Source organism: Rhinolophus sinicus, chromosome 13 (genome assembly GCF_057876585.1).
Source record: "Rhinolophus sinicus isolate RSI-liver-muscle chromosome 13, RSI-T2T, whole genome shotgun sequence".
NCBI lineage: Eukaryota > Metazoa > Chordata > Mammalia > Chiroptera > Rhinolophidae > Rhinolophus > Rhinolophus sinicus.
In genome coordinates, this window is record NC_142513.1 from 51,007,461 (window position 1) to 51,033,459 (window position 25,999).

A 25,999-nucleotide genomic window follows, 5' to 3' on the forward strand; every position below is an offset into this window, starting at 1 on the left:
TGCCTGACGGCCTGGGACAGCCGGATCAAATGCCCCAGGCCTCAGCTACTCCACGTCCAAGAGAACAAACTCTTCGCTCGAGAAAATACAACTGCAGGCTCTGAGAAAGGAACAGCCAGTGCAGACTCCCAATTCTTCTGACTTATACTTTTTAGGTGAAAGTGTTTTATAGACTTAATGACGTTAAAACTCGAAATTCAGACCAGAGAAGCCGTTCATCATGTAAATTTCTGATAAGAAATGTATTACTAGCATGTCATTATTTTGAAATATCCCAAAGTGCTAAGAATAATACTGGGATGGCTGGAAAGTTTTTTTTTTTTTGGGGGGGGAACTAATATGATGACAAATCAAGTACAGGACACATTTCCAAGGGCACCATCACAGATCCCTAATGGATCTGGAAGCTTCTCCACTGTTACTGACACATTATCATATCCGTTTTTACACGGCCGGCATCAGCATATGCCCCATCAACCCAGGAGAAAAAAAATAATAAAAAAAACTCTGTCTAGAAGAGCTGCACTGTGTATAACCTTAAAACAGACAGGACATGTTTCATTAGCATATTAGGAATTAATCAGACTTACAAATGTACACATGTTAGAAGTGTTACCCTTTAGAAATTTTCCTTAACCGGGAAAAACAAAACAACAACAACAAAAAAAACACCATGAAACCACTCCAAATTATTTAATCATTAAAGTCAAATGGTTTGACAATATTTGAGGCTATTTTTAGGGAATACGCTACCACCAGGATATGAAATTTTCTGCGGAAAGTGAAGGGAAGGACAAAGCTAAAGTGGCAATTGCGACAGACACAGTAGGGTTCTGCAGTGAAAATTAAAGTGGCGGGTCTGACGGTCAGAGCCAGCTGTGGAATGAGGGCCATCAAGTGAAAGAATGGATGGAATCCACCAGGAAGGGTATTGCACCGGGAACACTGTTATTAAAACAGAATACACTGGCTTCATCGAGTTATTTTCTTTCTCATTCATTTTTCTTTGTTTTAAAAGCACAATTCAATGAGACGGAAGTTGACAGGCAGTGTCTCTGGGTAGTGTACTACAGTTGTTAAAAAAAAATAAGTTAAAAACAAGAGCACACCAACAGGAGAGCAGAGGTACCGGATTTATGTCACCCGAAAGCTACAGTAATTAGGAAAAGAACAGTTCGAAAGAGCCAATTTGTATTCATTAAAAATGAATGAGGTGACAGCCTCACTTTAAAAAATTCCTTAGGGCATTTTTCAATAGAACCCAGGACCCCCGTGGGGGGAGCTGTGCCTCCAAACTTGAACACGTGCCCTGCTGGTTTAGGGTATCCTGCACGCCAGTGTAACCGTACATTTGAAAAGGGAAAATTCTCTACTCCGGACCTGCTTGCATCATTTAGGAAAAACCATTTTTGTGAATGCACTATTGTATAGAAAGCTTGGACCTCTTAAACCTGGACCAAGAAACCAAATTAAGACCTTCAAGCATGTGGGGTATGTGTGTGTATGTGTGTGTGTGTGAGTGTGTGTGTGTGTTTGTATGTTTATATATATAAAAAAAACCCTCCCCTACAATGAAAACCAAACAAACAAACAAAAATAAACCTAAAGTGTATACCTGCTTTCTGACTTCACACCAAATCAGAAATTGCATAGGATATACTTTGTGCAAGGCCCAAAGCCTTTGAAGTATCTGGAATATAATTCCTAATCTTGCTCACAGTTCTGGGTACATCAGATATCATCAAATTTGTGTTTTAAGTAGTCTTTTATGACCTTGGCAATTGGTAGTTCGTCAAGTAGCTTTAAGTTTTGAAGGCCTATACATTGTCGAATTTTAATTCGGCACAGGTCCTGCAAGTTTCTGGGCTGTCCTAAAAAGACAGAAAAAAGAAAAGGTTACAAAGCTATAAAGCACACTATTTAAGGCAAGCTTTTAGGTTCTGACAAGAGTTATTTAGTTCACCGGCAAGCGTCTCTCTTTAGACGTAGCACGCAAATGATAACAGGCTCCCACGAAGGGGATGTGCCCTGGGCACCTTCCTGTGATGTCTCATTCGGTCCTTTTCACAACCCTGGGACGGGCGGTATTATTCTCACCTCCACTTTACAAATAAGGACACTTAAGTATCAGGGCTTTCAGTAAATTGCTCAATGTCAGGTGACCAATTAAAACCAGTGCTTCTCATTCTGAGCCTGGGATTCTTGCCATCACAAGTCAGAACGCCGGTTCTCGTCCTGGCTAGGTCTCTAATATGCTCGGTGAATGATCCTGTGTGAGCTGACCCTTCATTCACTGGGCTTCAGTTTCTCCATCTGAAACACTGGGTACCAAATGAGATGCTCTCTAACATGGCTCCTCCTCTCGGCTCACTGCTGAGGACACTGGAGCCTGGACACATAGCACAATTTCTGGGGGGCTTTCCCAAATGACATCTTTCCCCCATTCACCACGATTCTGGACAGAGCAGAACCTTGGCTGTGGGGATGAGGGTGTAGACTGGGAGGGCGGGGGGTGGAAAAAGTACCCCAAACTATTCCGAATCTATGTCTCTTCCCACCTCACACTCTGACCATCTACCAATAAAAACCTCTGCCATAACCCAACTCAAAATAAAAATTGCAAAATCCAATTTCTTTCACTTCCGAATGTCGCATTTTACCAAAACAATAGATGACCACAAACGCAAGCAAAAATTCCTCGCAACCATGCGTCAGTAGTATTTGGACTTGCAGAAATTCTGCTTTCCCATTAAATGGTAATGATAAAAGCTAACGTATGTAGGATGCTTACTCTGTGCCATGTAGTCTTAAAAGCTCTTGACATATATTAACTCCTTTAATCCTTTTATGAGGGAAGTACTCTGATCGTCACCCCCCCATTTTTCAGACTCCTTGTATCTGAGAGATTCAGTAACAAGCTCAAAGTCAAGTAGAATGCATGCTTCAGTGGTTCTCAGGCTTCTGGGTCTCAAAACCTCTTAACACTTTAAAAATGATCGAGGACCCAAAGGAACTTCTGTTTATGTGGGTTATATCTAGCAGTCATATCTAGCAGTCATTACCATATTAGAAGCCAAAACAGAACATTTAGAATTACGTTTTAACTCATTTAGAAACAATAAAAACAAACCCATTACATGCTAGCATAAACATCATTGTTATGAAAATAACAAACATTTCAAAAAAATAGTGAGAAGAACGACATTCTTTTCCATTTTTGCAAAGCTTTTAAAGGTCTGGCCTAATAATACTGGTTGAATTCTCATTTATGCTTCTGCATCTGCTCTGCTGTGATGAAGCCACATCATCTATGTCTGGAAAAGGCCACTTACCTCGAGAATAGGAGGAATGTAGGAAAGGCAAATAATGTCTCAGTACTATTACGAGAATTGTTTTGACCTCAGATACCCTGAGAGGGTCTTGGGGACACACACGGAGAACCACTGTTCCAGAACCACCGTACTTGAGCCCTTACTTGAATTGCTCTTGTCTCTAGTGATCACGGTTATTCGAAATTAAGTAATTCTTCACAAATGAGAAAGGCTCCTTGAAACTCCGACCTCTGAAAGGCCTGTCTGAACATGTGCCTTCCAAGAGTTACGTACTAGCTGGGCTCTAAGTAGAGTCACAGCAGAGCTACTGCTTCCCCAGAAATGTCTGTAAACGAGAGGTGTGCGTTTACAGAGGTCTGCACCAGGGTCTGTGTGTAGCTGTGACACACATCCCGACACGTCTCTCCGTAAGATTACGTCTTCTCCATCTTCCAGACCTCGGCTCAGAGGGCATGTCACTCGGGGAGACGAGGTCAGCTTCCCCAGAAGATACTCTCGGAGCTCCTTGCGTGTTTACCGTGGTTGTGATTTGATGTATGTGGAATGACCTATCAGTGCCCGTCTGCCTCACTGTGTGCCATGAGGGCAGGACCTCTTCTGGCTGCCAATGTCAGCCCGAAGCCTGACACAATATTCAACAAATGCTAGCTGCACGAATGAATACTTAGCAGGCTGCCCTTAAAGCATAAAACAGTCAACTCATTGCAAAACACACCCATGTCAACAGCAAATCACTGTCTAAGCTGTTTTGAATTTTTTTCATCACCATTCGTAGGCTACCACTAGGAAGAGAATAAATGATCACTGTCATTTTTCAATAAATGCTTCCAGTATTTGATCTGCAAATGCAAACCAGAAGATGAGTTAGATGCGAATCTTTTTTTTTTTCCCAAGGAATCTGATTTTCCTAATAGATAGCAGGTTCTTTTCAAGGACATTAATAAAAAGAACCACCATAATGTATTCAGGCAAAAACCAGATGAGTACAAGGTCGACATATAGAAGTATACATGCGTACTTAAGTGAAGACATACCATCCAACAAAGGGGAAAAACTAAATAGTTGGAACTGCTTAGCTAAGGTGAAAAAGGAAGGACGAAGATGACAGGTTATAGAATGTGAGATCTTCTGATAAGTCTCGTTTTATGGCAGACTGCGCTCTCCAAAAACGACCACAATATCTCCTATGCCTCCTGCTCTTCGCTGCAGTGTGACTGGATACTTCCATCATTCAGAGATGCGAGTCTAGGTTCCCTGTCCTTGCAACTAACTGGGTGGGCTCGTGACTATGGCGGATGTGATGTTATGTGACTGGTAGGGCTACGTCACAAAAGGTGATACGGCTTTGACCTGGCTCTTGGGACACAGCTACCACCATGCCACAAAGAAGTCCGAGCAGCCTATAAAAAGGAATCGAGGTCAGTGCCCACAGTCCTGGCTGGGCTCCCAGGCAGCTGCCAGCACCAACTTGCCAGCCACCTGAGTGCACCATTTTGAAAGTGGTGAGGCCCCAGTCAAGGGACTCTAGGCGACACTGCGTGGAACAGGGAAGTAAAATAATCAAGGATTTCTGTGTTAAGCCACTGAGTTTTGAAGTTTTGCAGCATTGGATAACCAGGTGAGATTCTGGGAAGTGGCAGGAGGGTGTTGCCATAAAAAAAAATCTACGGTATAATATGTGCTGTGTGGCTTTGTGACGGGGAAGGGCTTTGAGGAAGCTGTCAGTCAGGGCCTAAGGGAAAGATTTTTAAATGTGACTAGAAGCTGGAAGCAAGGGGAGAGGGGGCTTTTAACAGCGGTGGCAAGTTTGGCCACGTTGTCACCTGTGGCCATGTGGAAAGCAGGAAAAGCCCTAATGACCTAGTTAAGAAGTTTCCCAGGCAGCACACTAGAGGTGTCACTGGCTCAGGGACACGAGCTGCAGAAATGCCACCACCCTCCGAAATGATCTTCAATGGCCTTTCCCAGGAAACAATGCATGTTCTATGCCTAAATATTGGAACGCTTTACTCAGTTGGCTACTGATGCTTCTTCTCCTTAAGCAGTGTGTTATGCCAATCTTTGCATGTTCTGGAGAATCTGATCTATTAACCATTTCCTGACCGTGTGTAGTGCCTGTCTGCAGAATGGCCTTGAATGGCAGACCCACGCAGCGGTTCAAAGCATCAACTCCGGGGCCAGGCTACCTGGGTGTGAATCCTGGTCCCATCACTTACAACCTGTGCTATCACGGGCAAGCGACCCTCCTGCCTCAGTGTTCTCATCTACGATTTGAGGACCATGACCTATGGCATAGACTTCAGAAGCATGAAAGTTAATTGTGGCAAGTGCTTAGGATAGCACCAGGCATATAGTAAGACCTACATAAAAATACCACGTAAATAAATATTACAATAGTCATTTTTAAATACTCGTACAGAGAATGCTTCTCCTTCCCAGAAAAGGACAGGGCTCCTTCTTGGAAGCTGAAGTCCCCACTTCCTAGTGTTCAGCGTAAGAAGACTAGTTGACAGCTTAGCCGTAAAAGAGCAATGGGTAATCCATCACTGGGAAATCGTCCTGGGCAAATGGATGGAAATCCCACTCCGGAAACCACTGCACCCCTTGAATCAGGGAGAGGTGTGAGAACTGTAACTGTATGAAAAGATGTGCAGTGATAAAAAGAGGGGTATCATTACACGACTGCTGCACAAACATACAGATAGTAACTCGTCTTGCCACGCAGTAGCAGAGTGGAAAGCAGGCTAAGTAACGAGAGGAATGAGGAGCATTCATTGTAATTATTGTTATTTCTAAGACCGAGGAGCTGCATTTTCAGGAACATCATTTTAAGAACTAAAGATTTATCATTGAAAAAAAGTATTTATTTTCTTGTCAACATATCACTCAAAAGTATTTCCTGAGCACCTACTCTGTGCTCAAAAACACATGATCCCAACGATTAAAGGGGCAAGGGAGGAGGAGGAGGGTGTGGCAGAGGAAAAGTGAGCAGAGAAAGAGAACAAAGGGAACGAAAGTACACACACACACACACACACACACACACACACACACACGTTGAGGTGTCTGAGGAAATTACCCCACCCTGTTAGGTAACGACTGCCTTATTCATGGGATTGTAACAGGAGAGACCTGGGGGACATCTCCCAAAAGAGTATAATTTAAGGAATTACAAACACTCTGAGGAATGCAGAAACACTACAAGGTGTTCATACTAACAAACGACAGTGGATTTACCTAACAGCTCAGAGGGTTATTCGTCTGTCCATTTGGTAAAGCAGCCCATCAGTAGTATTAATTAGGCTGGGATAAAATAGGACATCAGCTTTTGAAGGGTCTTGCCTAGTGTAAATTACAGAACCAGGGCAGCAGCATAACTTAGGAAATTAAATATCCTAAACCACCTCCTTTTGACATTGCCATTACTGTTTTTAAGATAGACTAAACTTACTTATTTGAATAAAATATCTGTAAAGGTGGACAGAGAGACAAAACATTTTTTTCATGACTAAAGTGAACAAAATGAAACCAAAATAGGTTTTCTTTGGGAAAGAGGGGGGCAGAGACTGGAGGTAGAAGGGGAGGGTGCAAAGAAACAAAAAGAAAGACTTAGCATCCTCTAGATGGCTTTATACAGTCTGACTTTTCCTTCAAGCACCCTTTCCATCTTAGGTCAACGTCTGGAATGGGCTCCTATTACCTCTTTATTTTAGCTCAGCGCCCCATTTTAAAATCCCACCATAAACACGTTTTATCCCTTTGCTTCTTCCCCCTTCAAAGGGGCTTAGTATGAAATTTGTGAAACAAATCTTACTTTATAGGACAAAAGCAGTTTTTAGCCTGCCTTAAAATAAAAATCACGCTACTGTGAAACAAAAGGCTACTTTTACTTAACCCTTAAATAGACTCCAAAGGTACAATATCAGCCTTGATGACATTTGTCCATTGGTTACATCCCCCCAAAAAAAACAGGCAAGTGAACTTTGACCCATATTTTCCATTTGCACTAAGCCAATCAAAACCATATATTGCTCCCTAACAAGTGACAAGAAATCTCTAGAAGCCTACATTAAAAATAGGAAAGTAATGCAAATATGACAAAAGCAGCACGCAAGAAGGAAATACTTTCTACATCAAAAGAACCTTAAAATGTGGTGTAATGTGACTTAAATCTGTACACAATTTATTTATTTATTTCTAGAAGTGATTTTAATAACTGAGACTGAAATACCTAGTAAGACTACAAGTAGATCAGAAATTAGGAAAAAAATCCAATAATCGAAAATAACCTTAGTTAAAATGTGTTAAACTATTTCTCCAAAGAGTTATACTAGGAGACACTGTTTTGATAAATCATCCTTAAAAAAAAAAAAAAAAGTCGAAGAAATTGATTAAAGAATCATTTGAAAGGAACACAGGAGGAAAGGCAGCTGATGTAGAAGCAACGTTTGATGTACTCATCTGTTCCACGCCTGTAGGTGCACTGGATTTAGCTGAGAAAGCCACAGCCTACATTTATTTCATTTTACTAAATTTGTTTAAAAAAGGAGTCATGATTTGTATTCTCACTTTTTTAAAGTTTGAAATTTTGTTTTCAGGCTTAAGTTCTGCATCACATTTGACTATTATTGAAATTTAAATAGAAACATATTTCAGGTTATTGCAGTGTTTATAAAATACAGAGGGTGCCAAAAAAATGTATACGCATTTTAAGAAAGGAAAACTGTATTAAAATTGTAATACCCATATATACTGATAACAAAAGATGAATACAAGTCACGTGTGACTTCTGCAATGACAAGAGGTGCTCAGAGTGGTTCCCATCAGCGTCCAGACAATTCTGATGATGGTGAATGACTGTTTGAGTAACGTTGACCAAAGGGTACACTTGCATACATTTTTTTGGCACCCCCGTAGTCTTTTTAAATACCTGTAATTGATGTTCCTGAAAGCAACAAGCCTAAGGACTTGAAAGATTAAGTCTCCGGCAGAACAGCTTACCCAACTCCCTTCTCAGCTATCTAATCTTTTTCTCTTAGAAATATGAGCCATTTAACTCCTTAAAACATACAAGTCAAAACGCACACCCAGGCCTACCTTTTACACACAACTGAAGCGTACCGGGGGTGACTGGAAGTCTTTGAACAGCACCTACCAGAAACAGATCTCTGCATCATCTCAGACTCCTCTGAATATTAAACACAAACCCAACTACCATATTCTCTGCCTTAAGAATGATCTGTACTAGAGCTTGCCGTAGGAATACAAGATGTGCAAAGCTCAATGGTTAATTTACTCAAGGACTTCTTGGAACCCGTGTATGGCGATCGAGAATCCAGAGCATTAGTCTTTCAAACCAATTTAAATAATAAGTTTCTTTTATCCCAGAGCATCTGACAGAAGCACAATTTTATAGCCACACTTCAGGAATCACTGGTCTCTATAGATCCTACGTAGTAAATATGCTGGCATAATGCAAGCAGTAATTTAAAACATTTCATTTTATCCATAGATTATAACTGCAAACAGAAATGTGTTGGAGACTGATCGAATTCTAGGACACGAGGCTCACTGGGTGTCCTTAAAAATTTGAATGTAGAACTAGATCTCAACTTTTTAGGTTTAGGGCGTCTTTGCACTATTAAAATTGCAGGACCTCAAAGAATTTTTGTGCATGTGGGTTATATCTGTATTTACCATATTTAGAAATTAAAAAAATATTCATTGACTCACTGAAAAATGACAGTAATAAAGTCATTATCAGTTGAAATCAATTTTTATGAAAAGAAAAAAGGCTTCTTCCCAAAACACAAAGTTTTCGTGAGAAGAATGGCACTGTTAGACATTTTTGCAAGTATCTTGTGAGGTCCGGCTTCACGGGAGGCAGCGGGACTCACAGATCTGCTTCTGCATTCTATCTGTTGTTACTACCCTCTTGATCAAAGTAGGTGAAGAAAATACAGCCTCAATCACATATGTAGTTGGAAAAGGAAGGGAAATTTAAAAGCCTTTCTAGGTAATCACAGATCTTCTTTGATACTCCACCAAAACTCGACAAGCGGTGTTTCAGGGTTAGTTGCAATACGGGATCCGAACTCTTTCACATTAAAATCCATCAGTCTATTTTGCCCTCTGAATGATCTCTTACCCATGCAGGATGCTATAACGTTATGTACTGGTTGTTCAGAAAACAGTGGTTCACTGGGAAAAGCGGAATTTCCAAATGGTAAGCCATTTCTTTATGTGGTATATACAAAAATCACTTTGTTAATATCTCCACTGATCTCAAAAAAGTCTTTAAGTATTGGAAAACTGTCAATGTCACAGTGGCAAATACATGGTTTTCAAAATTCTAATTTCCACTTGAAAGCTCAAATTTTATGACACGCCATACATACTGTCGGTTGTTTTCCTGAAGGTGACACGTGAACTTTATTCATTTTTAGGAAAATATATGTCAAATGCCCAAGACTAAATAGCTATAGTTTTGCTGTCAATCTTTCAGGTAAAAATGGCATTTCAGGAAAGAAGCTGCCGGTTCTGCTCAAGCAAATTATGGAAGTGCTTTTCCTCAACTCAATCATTTCCGTGTGCAGGAAGAATACTTCCGGTTTCCACTCCACAGAATGTTAACAAAGGTATACACTCAACGGGATGAGATTTAATAAAATTAGTTTGACTGCTTCTCCAAAGACATTCCGAAATGGAACGGAATACTCTTGACTGAGATGGCCGGTGGTGCTGAACAGGATGGCTGCCGCAGTGCCCCCTGGAGCTATGCCCTGATTGATGCTGAGGTGCCAGCATTATCAAGGTAAATGACATCTTAGTACTGTTATGATATTGGTTTTGATCTCATGGGTACCTAAAATGGTCTTGAAGACCCCCAAGGATCCACACTGAGGAAACCATTGTTCTATATGAATCCATTAAAATAGAATAAAATAAAATCACAGGCAGCAGGAAATCATCCCCTTTAAGGGTAGTTACTGGTAAGAATTTTAAAAATCGAGGGATCCCAAGGACTAGGGTCTAACTGCCCCATTTTGCAGAGGAGGAAACTGAGGTCCATGGAGTGGGCGGGGCTGGGGAAGCAGATTGCCCAAGTTTATTAGGCAAGCCGGACGCTCTCCTCCACCAGACGTGGGTGATGTAACAGCACCTCTGACACAGGCAGAAATCTTCAGGATTGTATATGGGAACCCCGTTACGGAGCTAAGAGGATCATGGGAGCTCTGGCACGTGGGACTGGGCGCAAATTCTCGGACCAAGTAAAGAGAAGACTGTGGAAATGTGTGCCCAATTCAAACGAGAAAGTTAACGTTTATGTACAAGGAAAGGGCAAACCCAGGAAAACACTATCAAGGATGCCCAGAAGACTATTTCATAAGATACCCTGAGGATGTGGTTTAAACAATAATAGATGCCCGTTGTAATTTAGTGCTTTTTCCCTCATCTCCCTGCTCCACAATGTAAACTCTCCTAGTCAACTATGGATGAAGTTATTCAGTATACGAAACACTTTAAGAAAGAAAGAAACTCCAGAGAAAGCTGAACCTCAGGCAAGAACTTTTAGGTGATGGGGGGGAGGGGGAGGGAGGTGGGCTTTTCATCCTGTGCACGCCTGGAATTTTGTTCAGAAAGTATTGAAGAACTTAACAGTTTGGGAAGCTGCCCACTTCGGAAGCTCATGCACAAAGTATGCGTGTGGCAGGTAAGGGCCGCTGCAGGGGAAGGGGAGGGACGGAGACAGCAGGTACCCACAGATGTGCAAATGCTACGGGGGCTGGAGGGAAGGTTGCGAGCAGTCAGGGCAGTGTGGAGATGGCAGTAAGTGATGGCTCTGGCTGGACGATGCTGCTTGGAAAGGAGGCAGGGTTTGCGTTCGACTAGCCAATCCCGTTACTTGCAGAAAAGGGGCCCTGTTGCTCCGCCTGTCCCGGAGGAATCCTTTCATGGGAAGGCTTCACTTTCACGTAGGAGGGGAAATGTTCAGAAGTGGACTCAAAGACTTGTGCGAGCAGCAAGGGCTGTTGGAGGGGGCAGTGTGTCACCCATTCCTCCCTTTGCCAAGGTGTGGAAACTGCCCCTATGGAAGCTGCTATTTCATTAAGGCATTAGACAGGCAAGTTGTTATATTACTATTCCCATCTACTATTTTCCTCAGTTTTAACATAGCAATCCTCGTTCTTTTCACATTGCCTGTCTGATAATTTGGACACTTTGCTGCCAACACAAGGGTCATCTAGATGTCTGGTACTTTTAAGTACCTGGAGCTCTGAGCTGTCACTGGCTGGGGGACCTCATGGAGTTGACTTAATGCCCCCCAACGACCAAAGCTTCTTCTACTCTGGCTTTCAGTAGAGCTCTCCAAAGAGAGTCAGCTACAGTTGGTTCTTCTAGCACATAATTATTCACGAGGAAAAGAAAATCTTAATAAATACTGCATAGATGAAACAGAAACACTTAATTGGCTTTGGGCAGGAGACACCACTGAAGAGTCAAGAAGTAACGAGTTATGGTGAGGCACCTTCAAAAGACAGATGGTCCCTACTCCTGCGAAGCAGACCACCCTTTACAGATCCAGTCAATTAGCCAACTCCACTTTCTGAGGAACTACTAGGTGCACGCGTTGCTCCCGTGCAGTGGAGAACTCAAACACAAAGAGACAGTCCCAGCTGATTTTTCCATCTGCCCTTAATGTTAAAGGTACATGTGACTCTTGTTTGAACTCAGCGTTCTTGCTCTCTACCAGCACTCTGAGGGCTGGGAATAAAGGGTAGCTCCTCGCATCCTGCGAGCTGCTGGGTCTCCAGATGCAGACCACACAGTCTACACAGCTGAAAATCCGAGGCCTGGGTGTAGAATAAGACTTTAAAGGAGTCACTCTGTTGGTAGCAAGTCAGCTCTTGCTGTCCATCCACCCTCATTTCAGTATCTGTTTTATTTAACAAAATGCCTATAGCACTTCGGATGTACCAGGCACTGTTTTAAGGGCATTATACATATTAACTCATTTAATCCTCACAACAAGCCTATAAGACAGATGCAATTATCCTAATTTTGAGATGAGGACACTGAGTCACAGAGCGGTTAGGTAACCTGCCCAAGGTCACAGCTAATCTGTGGTGGAGTTAGGGCTCGAACTCGGGTGGTCCAGCTCGAGTCTATGCTGCCAATCCTGGAGCAAAATATTTAACAAAAGGGGCTGAGGCATTTATGTACGTAGCACGCCTTCCCGAACGCAAGCCACGGTAATTTCCCCAAGAGTCTCTAGTGCACAAGTTAAAACAACAACGAAAAGATATCCAGAATTTATAATGAAAAAGGTACACTTTATAGGTTATATTCCATGACAGAATCCTAATCTCAAGTTCAAGAGTAACCTTATCTTTCACAACACCAACACCCCTACCAGTCTATACCTGAAGACTGCTAGAAAATACACTGAATCAGCATTTGAAATGGTACCGTAATCTTTTCCTAAAATGCAGCCTGGATACGAAGAGTCAGGGTGAGCTGGTGAGGAACTAGCACACACATAACACCCCCCATTTTGGGTTCCTCTGTGTGCCTCAGAAGCTTTCTGCAAGGGGCCACCTACCAGACAGCCTAAAATACCTCTCCCAAGACAGGAAGTCCTGTGCTGTAGAATATGGGAGCCAGTAGGCACTTGGGGCTGTTTAAATTTGAATTAATACAATGAAATAAAATAAAACATTCAGTCCCCCAATGGTGTTAGCCACATAACAAGTGCTCAACAGCCCCATGGGGTTAGTGGCCACCATGTTCGATGGTCCAGAGAGGAACCATTTCCACCATCACAGGAAGTTGTATTGCACAGTGCAAGTTAGATCATGAGTGTGATTTCTTTTCATGCTTTAGTCTGAATACACTTAGAGGTAATAATTTCATCTTTTCTTCCTTATGAACACATAAAATCCAAATTATATTTAATTTCTTCGTAAAATGCTGACTCCCAAGTTTAGTTTCAAGAGAGAGAGTGGATTATTTATAAGTAGGTCAAATAAACTTCCAACTCCAACCCCCACTACCTGGTATCCAGAATGCATTTCTTCTTCCCTCATGTTAAACATCAGGTGAGGAAAAGGGAATTCATTAAGAAGGGCAGTAGACAGCAAAATCAAACATTTTGTTTATAGATTTTTTTGCTTTATGTTGGATGTACGTTCTGACAAACGTATTCTACGGGTCGCGAGGAAACCAGACAGGAGAGGGTGGCTACATCCTCACAAACTAATACTCCTATCAGAAACACAATGCAAACACACGCATCACTCACAAGGTGGGTCAGATATTCCAGGTTTAAAAAACAAAAAATAGGCACCCACACAAAGATAGGTCAGGTACAATGGAACCCATATGGACCTGAACCAGTGGCACCAAATTTTCTAGATAGCAAATCTCTTCTTACAGCAATTTCTCGCATCCTTAACCTGCTTTAGTAGGACACCTAAATAAGTGACACTTTCCTGTCCCATGGGCTCACATCGTAATGAAGCAGAAGAACCACAACCAAATGTAAACGACAGTGTCGCCATAAAGCACGCCCACTAGGACGCTCACACAGATGGAATTCTATGGAATCCAAAGTTCCAATTCCTCACACTGAAGCCAGGAAAACTATGTCTACGACCTGTAGGAATTGTCTTGTTTTAACATAGATCTTTGTTCATTCAAAACACTCCCCTCTCTCTGTCCTTTTCTCCATTTCTTCTCTCACCCTGACTGTCAACCCCTGTTACTTTTAGTAACACAACTGAATTATTATGAAATCTTGTCACATGGAGCTTTCTTTTTTATTCAAGATGAATCAGGTATTACTTACCAGCAGTGCTAACAGGAATGATTAATGTTTGGTCATTTTTAGTTTTGTAAACACACCTTAAGCACCTCAGAAGATGCAAATTTAAAAAAAAAAAATGCAATAGTAGTAATAATGGTATTACATACTTGTGACTTCTTGTAAGAAATCCAAACACGGTCGACTACTTCCGGAAATACTTAGTGAAACAGCCAATGGGGTCTGTCCCTCATAGTTCCTGGTGTTTGTGTCTGCTCCGTAATTATATAACATCCGTGCACATAGCACATCATCCCTAAGGGCAGACAAATGTAAGGGAGTCTGTCCGTCTTCTAGGCGACCCAAGTTTGTGTCTGCTCCCCTCTGAAGGAACATGCGGCAGTAAGAGTGATTGCTTTTGATCACGGCGTATCGCAGCAGGAAGCCGTTCTGGATGTCGATGTTGGCATTGTGGTCCAGGAGGATTTTCACGCAACTGGACCTCTCCCGGATGATGGCGAGCTGAAGTGGCGTGGTACCTTTATCACTGAGCGGGTCGACCTCGGCCTTGAACTCCAGGAGGAGTCGGACAAACGAGTCCCTACCGTAGTGAGCGGCCACGTGGAGGGGAGTCCAGCCGTCGTTGCTTTTTGCGTTAATAATGTCGCCCCTGTATTCAGATTCTAACATCAAGCGTGCAATCCGGGCCCGGCCATGCATGGCTGCGTAGTGAAGGGCGGTGAAGCCTCCGATTAAGTCCTTCACCGTGGGGTCCGCTAGAGTGAAAAGCCAAAATGAAAACGTTAGCAGACTCCAGGACAAAACAACCAACTCTGACGGGGTCAGCCGACTCGCATACAAAGTGTGAGATGATTCGACATTACAATGAACAGCAAGCGCTTCTGTCCTCGGTTTCTTTGTAATCGAGTTTTAATGGCAAATAAAAGTTTGGAAGAAAGTTACCAAACCTGGTTAACGGAAAGAGGCTGACTTACAAGGTGTTTAAGAGATATATTCAAAAATCACCGAGTTCACATCCCCACATCCCGTCTTTGCTCATCTGATCAAATCCCCTCATCTCTCTATTGTTTCATGTTTCTCTTCTGTTTTAACATTTTGTTTTGTTTTCTTTTGTGCTTCTTCTTGGTCTTAAAGAGAAGCATGTGTAGCAACATTTGCTGCTCTATATTACGGCTGTACTGCGGCCTGGCAGACTGTGTTGTTTTAGGGTGTACGAGGTAAAAAATAAAAGAGTTCTTCTGTGGTCTGTAAAAATTCCAAGGCATGTAAGATATATGTTAAGTATCTGGATAAATCATGTTTTCATAAGATAAGTCTATTCTGAATGCTTCGTTTTAGAAGCACTTCAGAGTCTGTAAGAATTAAACAGTGCATTGTGTGAAAAACTGGAAGAAACCTCATCACTGAACAAATATTATCTTCTAAAACAATTCCAAAACCCTCTCCTAAAATGATTTCAGGGAGGAGAGAGAGAGAGACAGAGAGACAGAGGGAGAGAGGGAGAGAGGGAGAGAGAGAAAGGAAGAAAGAAGCTACAGTCATTTATCTGCTATGTGACTCAAGTCAGAAACTTTTGTCACCTGCCCCAGCTATTTCCTGGAGCCTAGGGTCAGTTCTGTGTAGCTCTTATCCCACTGGCCTTTTGGGGAGTTACAGAATGGAGCAAGATAGCGCCCCTCGCCCCCCATATTATGTGTCTCACTTCCTGGAGACCAGCGATTCCATGTGAAAATGAATTGGTCAGACCTACCGTGTTTCCCGAAAATAAGACCTAGCTGGGCCATCAGCTCTAATGCGACTTTTGGAGCAAAAATTAATATAAGACCCGGTCTTATTTTACTATAATATAAGACTCGGTCTTATTTTACTATAACATAATTTTTATATTACTAAAATATTAATTTTTGCTGCAAAAGATGCATTAGAGCTGATGGTCCGGCTAGGTCTTACTTTCGGGGAAACACAGTTAAGTATCTAGGATTAAAATGCTTTCTTCTTATAAAAGTCATCCTTAATTTCTGGTTTGTTCATGAAAGAGAAAAATTCAGGAGTGTGTTTCAAACAAATAGCCTCCAGAATTGTATGATTAAACACTTGGGTATTGTGTAGTAAAATGTTATTTAGTTCTAAAATATATCACAGCTGGGTCTCTTAGAAAAATCTATGAGACAGAAAACTATATGTAAAATAACATTATGGAGAATGCAAATTTAAGTAGTTGCTAACAAAATCTGTAAAAAGTTGACACTTTTTAGATAAGCTATATCACTTGAATTTCTACAATCATTAAATATAAACTAACAGTATACCACAGTAATATTACTTTTATCCAATTAAAGAAAATAAAGGTATCATATCTGCCTTGGTCTTCACTACGAGAAAAATATACAGTACCTATTTACAAAGTGACTTAAAAAAATAAAAAATGAAGGCAAGAATATTTTAACACAGCACTTTGCTGCCATCTACTGGTATGGAAAAACATGAGCTCCTAATGTTTCAGACACCTCACTTAACTAGAAGACTAAGCGCCCTTGTATTTAAATGAAACCTCTTGCCAAGACGTCCGTTTCTAATCTATACCTGACCAATCAACTGCTTCCAAACATTCTCTCTTAATCGGTTAGTGAAATGTAATACCTTCTTTTATTTCTCCCACCTTTCATCCATCTGGGGTACCTTTAAATATACCAGCCAACATTCTTATACTCACTCTATTTGACAGCAAAATTAAAATCATGTTACGTTAAATTGTCCTTGCATTTTTGGCTTTCTACTTTAGGTCTTTGTAGGTTTTACTTACATTTTGGTGCTATACTGAGCTAGGACAAACAATGATTAACACATACAGCAACGGTCTGCTTAGTCTCAGTACAAACCAGTCACATGCATTAGCTGAGCACACGCTGGAAACACGGCACAGAATAAAGAACTTTAGGTCACAATGCATCAAACCTGTACAGTGACCGGCTTGAGGAATTAACAAATGGGAGATCTAAGACAAATAAAGATGCAAACAATTAATTTAAGGGTTATTGCTAGCCAGTGCGGTAAGAAAAAGATCTCACTTATAATAGCAACAGAAACTACAAAACACCTAGATATGAATTCAGTATGAAGCGTGCAAGGTACATACGAAGAAAACTTTGAACTGAACCGAACTGTTTTATTCAGTGAGTGTCTGCTCAAATGTTCCTTCATCAGAAAAGCTTTCCCTGAACACTAAGACGGCAGTCACATCAACCTCATTATTTTGTCCCCTCAGCAATCTTCCCCCCACCTCCAGGAGCAAACTATTTTAAACAAAATGCAGCAAAGTCTCATGAAACCCACTGACATCTGTTGAAAAATATGAAGTATATATTAAATAAAGCAAATAAACATTCTCTATCAATATGGTTTCTATTTTCCCCAACAGCTTTACTGAGGTACAATAAACTTTACCTCTTTAAGTGTGAAGGTTGACGAACTTTGATAAACTGTATACAGTCATGTAACCACCACAATCAAAACATTTCCATCATCTCAAAAAGTTCCTCCCAGCCTCTTTATGGTCAATTCCCAGCCAGGACTCTGGGCCTCAGATAACCACTAAACTTTTGCCTTTCTGGAATTTTACATAAACAGAATCATACAGTACGTAGACTTTTGTGTTTGACTTATTTCATTTAGCATGCTGTTAGGAATTTCATTGTTGCTATTTATGCAATCCTCTCTCCTTGAATGGCAGTAGAACGTGTGACTTCCTTCTAACCAACAGAATCGAGCAACGGTGATGGAATGTCACTACGTACTGGGATTATGTTATGCTACCTGAGATTCCATCTTGCTTCCTGACTCACTGTAGAGGCAGGCTCTCCTTGCTGCCTTGATGAGGTAAGCAGCCATGGTGGGAAAGCCCACAGGACAAGAATCTACTGTTATCTCGAGGAACCACAACCTGCAACCAGCAAGAAGCTGAGACCCTCTGTCTTAGAGTTGCAAGGAAATTCATCTGCTAACACCGTGAGTGAGCTTGGAAGCATTCTCCAGACAAGCCAGGGAAGAGTCTGGCCAACACCTTAAAACTGTGAAGTAGTAAGTAAACGTGTGTTGTACTAAGCTGTATGTTCACGTAACTTGTTACACAGTGATAGAAAACCAATAGTTTTTTCATATGTTCCTGTGTCATTACCTTTACCAGTGATCTTTATTTTTGTGTGTGAATTTGAATTACAGGTGGCCTTTTTCTTTAAGCCTGAAGGACTTCTTTTAGTCCTTGTAAGGCAGGTCTGAGAGCAACAAATCCTCTTCATTTATCTGGGAACATCTTTATTTTAGCATCATTTTGGAAGGATAGTTTTACTAGATATAAAATTCTTGGTTGACAGCTGTCTGTTTTCAGCAATTAGAATATGTCATCCTACTGCCCTCTGGCCACTGTTAATTCTTAATGAGAAATCAGCTGTTAATCCTATTGAGGAAACCTCATACATAATGAGTCACTTCTCTAGGTGCTTTCAAGATTTTCTCTTTCTTTTGGCTTTCCTTTCCACATTTTGACTAGTGTGTGTCTAGATGAGTTTATCCTACTTGGACTTTGCTGAGCTTCTCAGATGTGTCGTTTAATCATTTTCATTAAATGTAGGAAGCTTCTGACCATTATTGCTTTCATCTGCCCCTTTCACTCTTTCTCCTCTCTTTTCTGGCACTCCCATTATGCCTCATGCATTTTTTGATATGCTGGATCGTGTTTCACTTGTCTATGGATGTCTGTTCTTTTTTTGAAAATTCATTTTTCTATTATGTTCCTCAAACTGGATGTCTATTAATTTTCCTCCAGCTCAAACCTGCTGTTAACAACTCCAGTGAATTCTTTAGTTACTTTAGTTTACTTTACTCCAGTTACTTTAGTTACTGTTACCTTTCAACTCCAGAATTTCTATTTAGGAATATACATATACACACACACATAGACATAAATACATACATGTGTACATACACATATACATACTTGTATACATATATAAATTCTCTTTATTGATAGTCTCTATTTGATGAGTTGCTGCCGTCATCTTTTTCTTTCTTTCAATATAGTTTCCTTAGATTTTTGGACACATTTATATAGCTGCTCTTAAGTTTTGTTAACTAAATGCAACATCTCGGCTCCCTCAGAGACATTTTCTATTGGCTGGTTTTATGTCCTGTGTATGAGTTACAAGTTCCAATTTCTTTGCATGTCTCACAGCAACCCTCGATTCTGATCTTCACCCCTTCCTGGTGGGTTGCTACTGCTGTGTTTTAGTGAACTGCCTATACTAATTCTATATACTCTGTCTCCCCTACAGTAGGTAGCCACGTGTCTCTGTTCTGTTTTTGTTATTCACATTACTCTTAGTTATTATTATTAAAGTCTGGCTTTCTAGGTGCTGTTCCTAGGAATAGCTTGTATTTGGCCAAAATAACTTACGTTTGATCAGTGACGGGCCAGAGGTTGTGCTTAAGCATCTGGAGCCAATAAGGCTTCCACCCTTTGCCAAGGGAATCTGTGTATAGGTTGAGGCACACATTGAATAAGGAGGTAATTTACAATGTGCCCCACTCTCCTTTTCTAGCCTCCTGTTCAGCCAGGGATGAGTAGATAACTGGGGTCCTCTCTGGTCTTTTTTAAGCATTCATACAGACTTCCAGAGCCCCAGGAATATAGAAAAGCTTATCAAAGCCCACCTGGCTTTCTCATTTAGCAAGTCTCCTGTTAAATGTGAGGTTGCTTTGTTGCCTGCCCAACCAATATCACAGCCTCAGGCAGCTATGTGGTTGGCCCTTCCAGACTGTTTGCCACCTAGATTGAGACCACTGTTATTTTCAACAATGCTCTAGGTATGGGGCATTTCTACTGAGTTCCAAACTCAGGTCAGCCCTCTCTGGCAGCAATGAGGCTGCCAGTGCTCACAGCAATGTGCCCCAGAGATGGGAACGGGGGGCGCAGAGAGGGCAGATGGCATCAGCCACTTTGGGTTCCATTTCTTCTTTTTCAAGCTTCTTAAGGTAAAGACTTACACAATTGATTTAAGATACTTCTTCTTTTCTACTACAAGCATTTAAATCTATAAAATTTTCTCTTGGCATTGCTTTAATGCACCCCACAAATTCTGATATATTTCCATTATCATTCATTTCAAAATAGTTTAATTTCCAAATATCTGCGGCTATCCTAGATATCTTTTTGCTGTTGATTTCTAATAAAATTGCAGTCAAAGAACATACTCTTATGCTTTCAGTCTTTATAAATTTATTGAGACTTACTTTATTACCAGTATACATGTTTTTCCTGGTGTCCATATCACGCACACATGAAAACAATGCATATTCTGAAGGTGTTGGGTGTAATTTTCAAAAATATCAGGTCAACGTGTTTGATAATGTTTTTCAGATTTCCTCCAGTTATGGATTTCTTTTATCCAGTTGCTCTACCAATTGCTGAGGTGTTAAAATCTCCAACTATGGTTATGAAACTGTTCATTTCTCCCTTTGCCAATTTTTTGCCTCATGTATTTTGAAGCTCTTTTCCTAGGTGTGTGCACATTTTATAATTGTTATTTTTCCTAATAAACTGTTCCATTTGTCACTGTGAAATGTCTTTCTTTAGTTCTGGTAACACTTTGTCTTGAAATCTATTTTATATATTAACGGAGCCACTCAGCCTTCACAGGTTTGCCATTTGCATGGTATATCTTTATCCATTCATCTACTTTCAACCTATCTGTATCTTGATATTTAAAGTGTATCTCTTACAGCACCATATAATTGAGTGTTGCCTATTTATCCTCTCTGACAATTCCTAGCTTTTAATTGGAGTATTTAGTCCATTAGTGTTTAATGTAATTATTGATACAGTTGAGTTTAGATTTACCATTTTATTATTCGCTTTCCATGTGTCTCCTCTATTGTTCCTCTTCTTCCCTCTACTGTTTTGGTTTTTGTGTTTTTTATTTTTCGGGGTACTAGTAGGACATTTTTTAACAACCCATTTTGATTTCTCTATTGGCTTTTTAGCTATACTTCTTTGCATTACAGGCATACCTCGGACATACTGCAGGTTTAGTTCCAGACCACTGCAAAAAAAGCAAATATCGCCATGAAGCGAGTCACATGAATATTTTGGTTTGTCAGCGCATATAATAGTTATGTTTACACTATACTATATTAAGTGTGCAGCAGCATTACATTTTTAAAAAAATGTACCTATTTTAATGAAAAATTTTTATTGCTAAAAATGCTCACCATCATCTGAGCCTTCAATGAATAGTAATCTTTTTGCAGGTGGAGGGTCTTGCCCTAGCAACACTCAAGATCACTGATCACAGGTCACTATAATAAATATAATAATAATGAAAAAGTATGAACTATTGTGAGAATCACCAAAATGTGACACAGAGACACAAAGTGAGCAGTTGCTGTTGGAAAAATGACACCAATAGACAGGCCCGATGCCGCGTTGTAATGAACTTTCAAGTTGTAGAAAAACACAGTATCTGTGAAGTGCAATAAAACACAGTGCAATAAAATGAGGTATGCCTGCTTTTTTTTTTTACTGGTTGTTCTAAGGACTAGAACATATATACTAACCTTGTCAAAAATATTACCAGGATTTGTACAGAATGACTATTGTACAAGGTGTGATCAAACAACATGGTGAATGTTTAAATAAAAAAATTTTTATTATAGTAAAAGATATATTACCTTTAATCCCCATCAAAATACTCCCCCTCGCTTTGAACACACTTATCCCATCATTCTTGCCACTTTCTGAAGCAGTTCTGGAAGTCCTCTTTTGTGAGTATCGTTAGTTGCACTGTCATGGCCGCCTCAATGTCCTGAATCATTTTGACTTTGGGGAAGAGCCAGAGTTGCACTATGGCAGACCCAGTGAATAAGGTGGATGAGGACACACTGTAATGTTTTTATTTGACAGAAATTGCCGTACACCAGGAGCGATGTGTGACATGGAGTGTTGTCATGATAGAGGATGATTTAAGGCACACTTTAAAACACACCTTCTCTCAACCGTAGCTCACACCCAACACTGCACTGAACAAGTTGAAACTGGTCACACACTGTTGCTAAGGTTCGATGTGCTGCTTCCCGTATTGTAGATCCTGCCTTTCCATTGGATGGCACTTGGCAGCAGCACTCACCGTATTTTGTGGTCACAGTAGAAAGGCTCTGTGTCACATATTGCTTCTGGGATATGGGAATTTCTGTCAAATAAAAACATTACGGTGTGTCCTCATCCACCTTAGTCACCAGATCTCGCACCATGTGACTTCTGGCTCTTCTCCAAAATCAAAATGACCATGAAAGGTACACGTTTTGAATCTATTTTGGACATCGAGGCAGCCACGACAGTGCAACTAAAGACACTCACAAAAGAGGACTTCCAGAACTGCTTCAGAAAGTGGCAAGAACGATGGGATAAGTGTGTTCAAACTGAGGGAGGGTATTTGGAGGGGCATTAATGGCAATGTGTCTTTTACTGTAATAAATTATTTTTTTAAATTTAAACATTGACCATATGTTATGATTCCACCTCATATGTTTTCCATTGTGTTTAAAGGTCAAACACTTTGGACGTTACAAAATCCTAAAAGCAGGAAAGTCAGATTTTGCAAAATGTAAGCACTGCACCCTACTAATATGTATGTACTGTACCTAGTATATAGCATACGTACGTATACATACACATTTACGAAATATATGTAGAGTGAACTGTACCATAGTTGTGTATAGTGTGTACCATACATGTGATTATTCTTTTAAAAAGTTTTGGAAAGCACCAAATGCAATTAGCTAAGTTACACAGGCACTGTTTCAAGATCTAAAACACAGTTATGCATTGTGTTATTAAGTATTATATAGGAAAGAAAAGCAACAAACATAGAGGGGGGGGAAATCTAGTCAAATACCTAAAACTTTGCTAATAATTCACCACAGAATAAAGAGCTGGGAAGTCAGATGGTATGATGTTTCCAAACAGTATTTCCCCCAGACCCCCAGATTTAATACTTTTTCATTAATGAAAAACTGAAAGTTTAGAAAAGTGGAAAGGCAAAAAACAGCATTCCCTAATTACTACTGTCAACATTGATGATAAACTTTCAGCTTTTCTTCTACATGTTTAGAAAACTTATATATAATTGTAATCATAGACTAATTACTTAACCTTTTCTCTATATTTGGGCACTTAGAATTACCTCCATTTTTAAAATTACATATATATTGAGGGATAAAATTTTCATACAGAAATTAATTCCCGTGCTCAAGACTGCTACCTTGGAAGAATTAATAGAAGTAGATTTATTGGACAAAAGATCCCCCATTTCTAAGGGTCTAATACATACGGCTAAACCGCTTTCCACAGCGTTTTCAAAAATTCCTATAATCAATGTCCCTGTTTCATCACATCTGGGATTCTCATTTCCCAAATCTTTCATTTTTGAAGAGCTGAAAATAGTTTCTTACTACTCTGCTATGGATTTCTTTGCTTAATTCCTCACCTCTCTCGCTTACTTTCATGTGTTTCACCAAGAGGATTTTCCTACTGTATCAAGAGAAGACCTAAAATACTTTTCTCAGGTTCCTCTGGTAATTTGCTTTACGGACTTACCAGCTAGAGCTTCGGCTGACCGCCTTCTGGGTGGGTCTGCATAAATACTGAATCTGAAGACAAATCAAGGCTCTAAGACAGAGTCTTGAATGTTACTTTCTTAAAATACCCAACATGGTTTTAGTGTCTTTAAAAAGATTCAACATGGGAAAATGAGGATAATAATAATAATGGGTTTCTTATAATGCCTACTCTTATCATAGAGACTCTTCGCCGTAATGCCAACAGCACACTAACCTGGTCGGAAAGGTTACCGTAACTTGTACGGAGATACAATTACATGCATCACATGTGTGTTTAGAAACACTAATATTTTTCGACATTATAAAACCCTAAGTCGTCATCATTTTGAAGCGGGATGTTTAAAAGTAAGGCAGCAAAATGTCATTTATCTGCACAGGCCAGGGTTTTATATCTGAGATCTAATATGGTGGCTGCTAGTCACAGGTGGCGACTCAGCACTTGAAACATGGTTAGTGTGATGGCAACTGAATTTTTCGTTTAATTTAAATGCTAAGTAGCCACATGCTATGGACAGCATAGGGTTAGGTTAAGTGAGAGAGTCAAACCTGGTCCTTTTCTCAATGAAACTAGATTTCTCCCATAAGAGGCAGCAAGAATGGCTTCATGTAGCTGTTGTCCGACCAGGCCTCCGTCTCTGGTCACATCACTGTCACCCCAGCACGGTCACAGTTCTGTCAACTCTGTGCGATCACTGATGGGTAGTTTTACTGCGCTGGTGTATAGATTTAACAGTGGTGAGATCAGATCCTTTAATCTACTTCAGATAAAGAGTTTCTTGTCAGGCATGTGGCTTGTATTAAACATCTAAGTCCCGTTTTTTAAAATGGCACTTGGCTAACTTTCCTCTTCCCGCTCAATAAATGGCAACTCTTCTCTTCCTGATCCTCAGGCCCCAAACCTCAGTTACTCTTGGTGTCTTTCACTTTCACCTCCATTCTATCAGCAAATCCTGTGGGCTCCACTTTTAACTACATCCAGAATCTTACCATTTCTCAACACACCCATGCTATCTCGATGGAGCCACTGGCACCTCTTGCCTGAACTATTCCAAAGCTTTCGGACAGGCCTTCCTAGTTCTCTCTTGTCTGGCAGGTGTTACATGCTCAATAAGTATTTGCTGAATATATAAATGTTAATAAGTGATTTATATAGGACCGATGGGCCACCTCTTCTAACTATCGATATGAATTCTCTCTAGAGAGAGACAGAGAGAGAGAGAGAGAGAGAGAGAGAGAGAGAGAGAGAGAGAGAGAATGAACCCTGTTTCCTGTGGGTTATTTCATTCGCTTTCCCATATTTGAATCCGTGAGTTCATTTCACCTTGAAGTCCGTCATCACAAAATGCGCTTATTAATGGGAGGGGGCCAATCTGACTGGAGGTTTGTAAGCTCCTAAAGAAATGGTGGTTTTAGGAAAAAAGCAAGTATGATGAATTTCAGGTACTTGTTTTAATCCCACCAGAAGGCTGGCTAATTTTTAATCGATATTTTGTAATGAAAGAATTGGTCTTGTCTCTTTAAAGCTGGGGAACAATTATCTTAGATACAACTGGTGTTCTCTCTCTCTTATTGGGAACAAAACAGATATGAGTTTACTCTTACAAAGCTTCGGACTAACTGGAGATACAGACATTAAACAGAACATTACAAAAATAATTCAGGTACTGCAATAAAAATGTACAGAGAACAGTATCCTTGTAACAGGGATGTGACTGAATCTGGAAAGTAGAGGCGATTTCCCTGGGGAGGCAGTGAGCGAGAGCTGAAGGAGAAATAGGTGTGAGCTGGGTACCACGGGCCGCGGTGAGGTGAGCAGAGAGCGACCCAGGCAGGTCCCAGGCCAAAGCCCGAGCTCGGCGAATGTGAAAGAACGCAGAGGGGCTGCTGCTCAAAAATGAAGCAGGAAAGGTAAGAGGAGTCAGACATTGCAGGTAGCGACTTCACATGTGATCCGAACAGAAATGCGGAACCACTGATGGATTTTAAAAAGGAAATGTTTTCATTTTAAACAGATCACACTAAGTGGAGACTGGAAGCACAGAGGAAGGAGACCCTCATAACAGTCCTGGAGAGGATCGAGGTTTCCTTGCCCAAAGGTGGGGCGCTGCCTCCAAGGAAAAGAAGTGAGAAGATCTGACCACTATTCAGGCGGCAGAATCAACAAGACTTAGCA

General features: G+C 40.6%; 1 protein-coding gene across 3 annotated transcripts in view; it reads right to left on the reverse strand.

Annotated features, from left to right (window-relative positions):
- Positions 1–669: 669 nt before the first annotated feature.
- Positions 670–25,999, reverse strand: part of ASB7 (ankyrin repeat and SOCS box containing 7) — a 38,499-nt gene continuing 13,169 nt past the window's right edge. For all 3 annotated transcript variants that reach the window (XM_019726632.3, XM_019726633.3, XM_019726634.3), the window contains 2 exons: positions 14,307–14,912; positions 670–1,871 (listed from right to left, as the gene is read on the reverse strand). In XM_019726632.3, the coding sequence (XP_019582191.1) occupies positions 1,732–1,871; positions 14,307–14,912 (746 nt within the window). In that variant the 3' untranslated portion in view covers positions 670–1,731. The remainder of the gene's footprint in view (positions 1,872–14,306; positions 14,913–25,999) is intronic.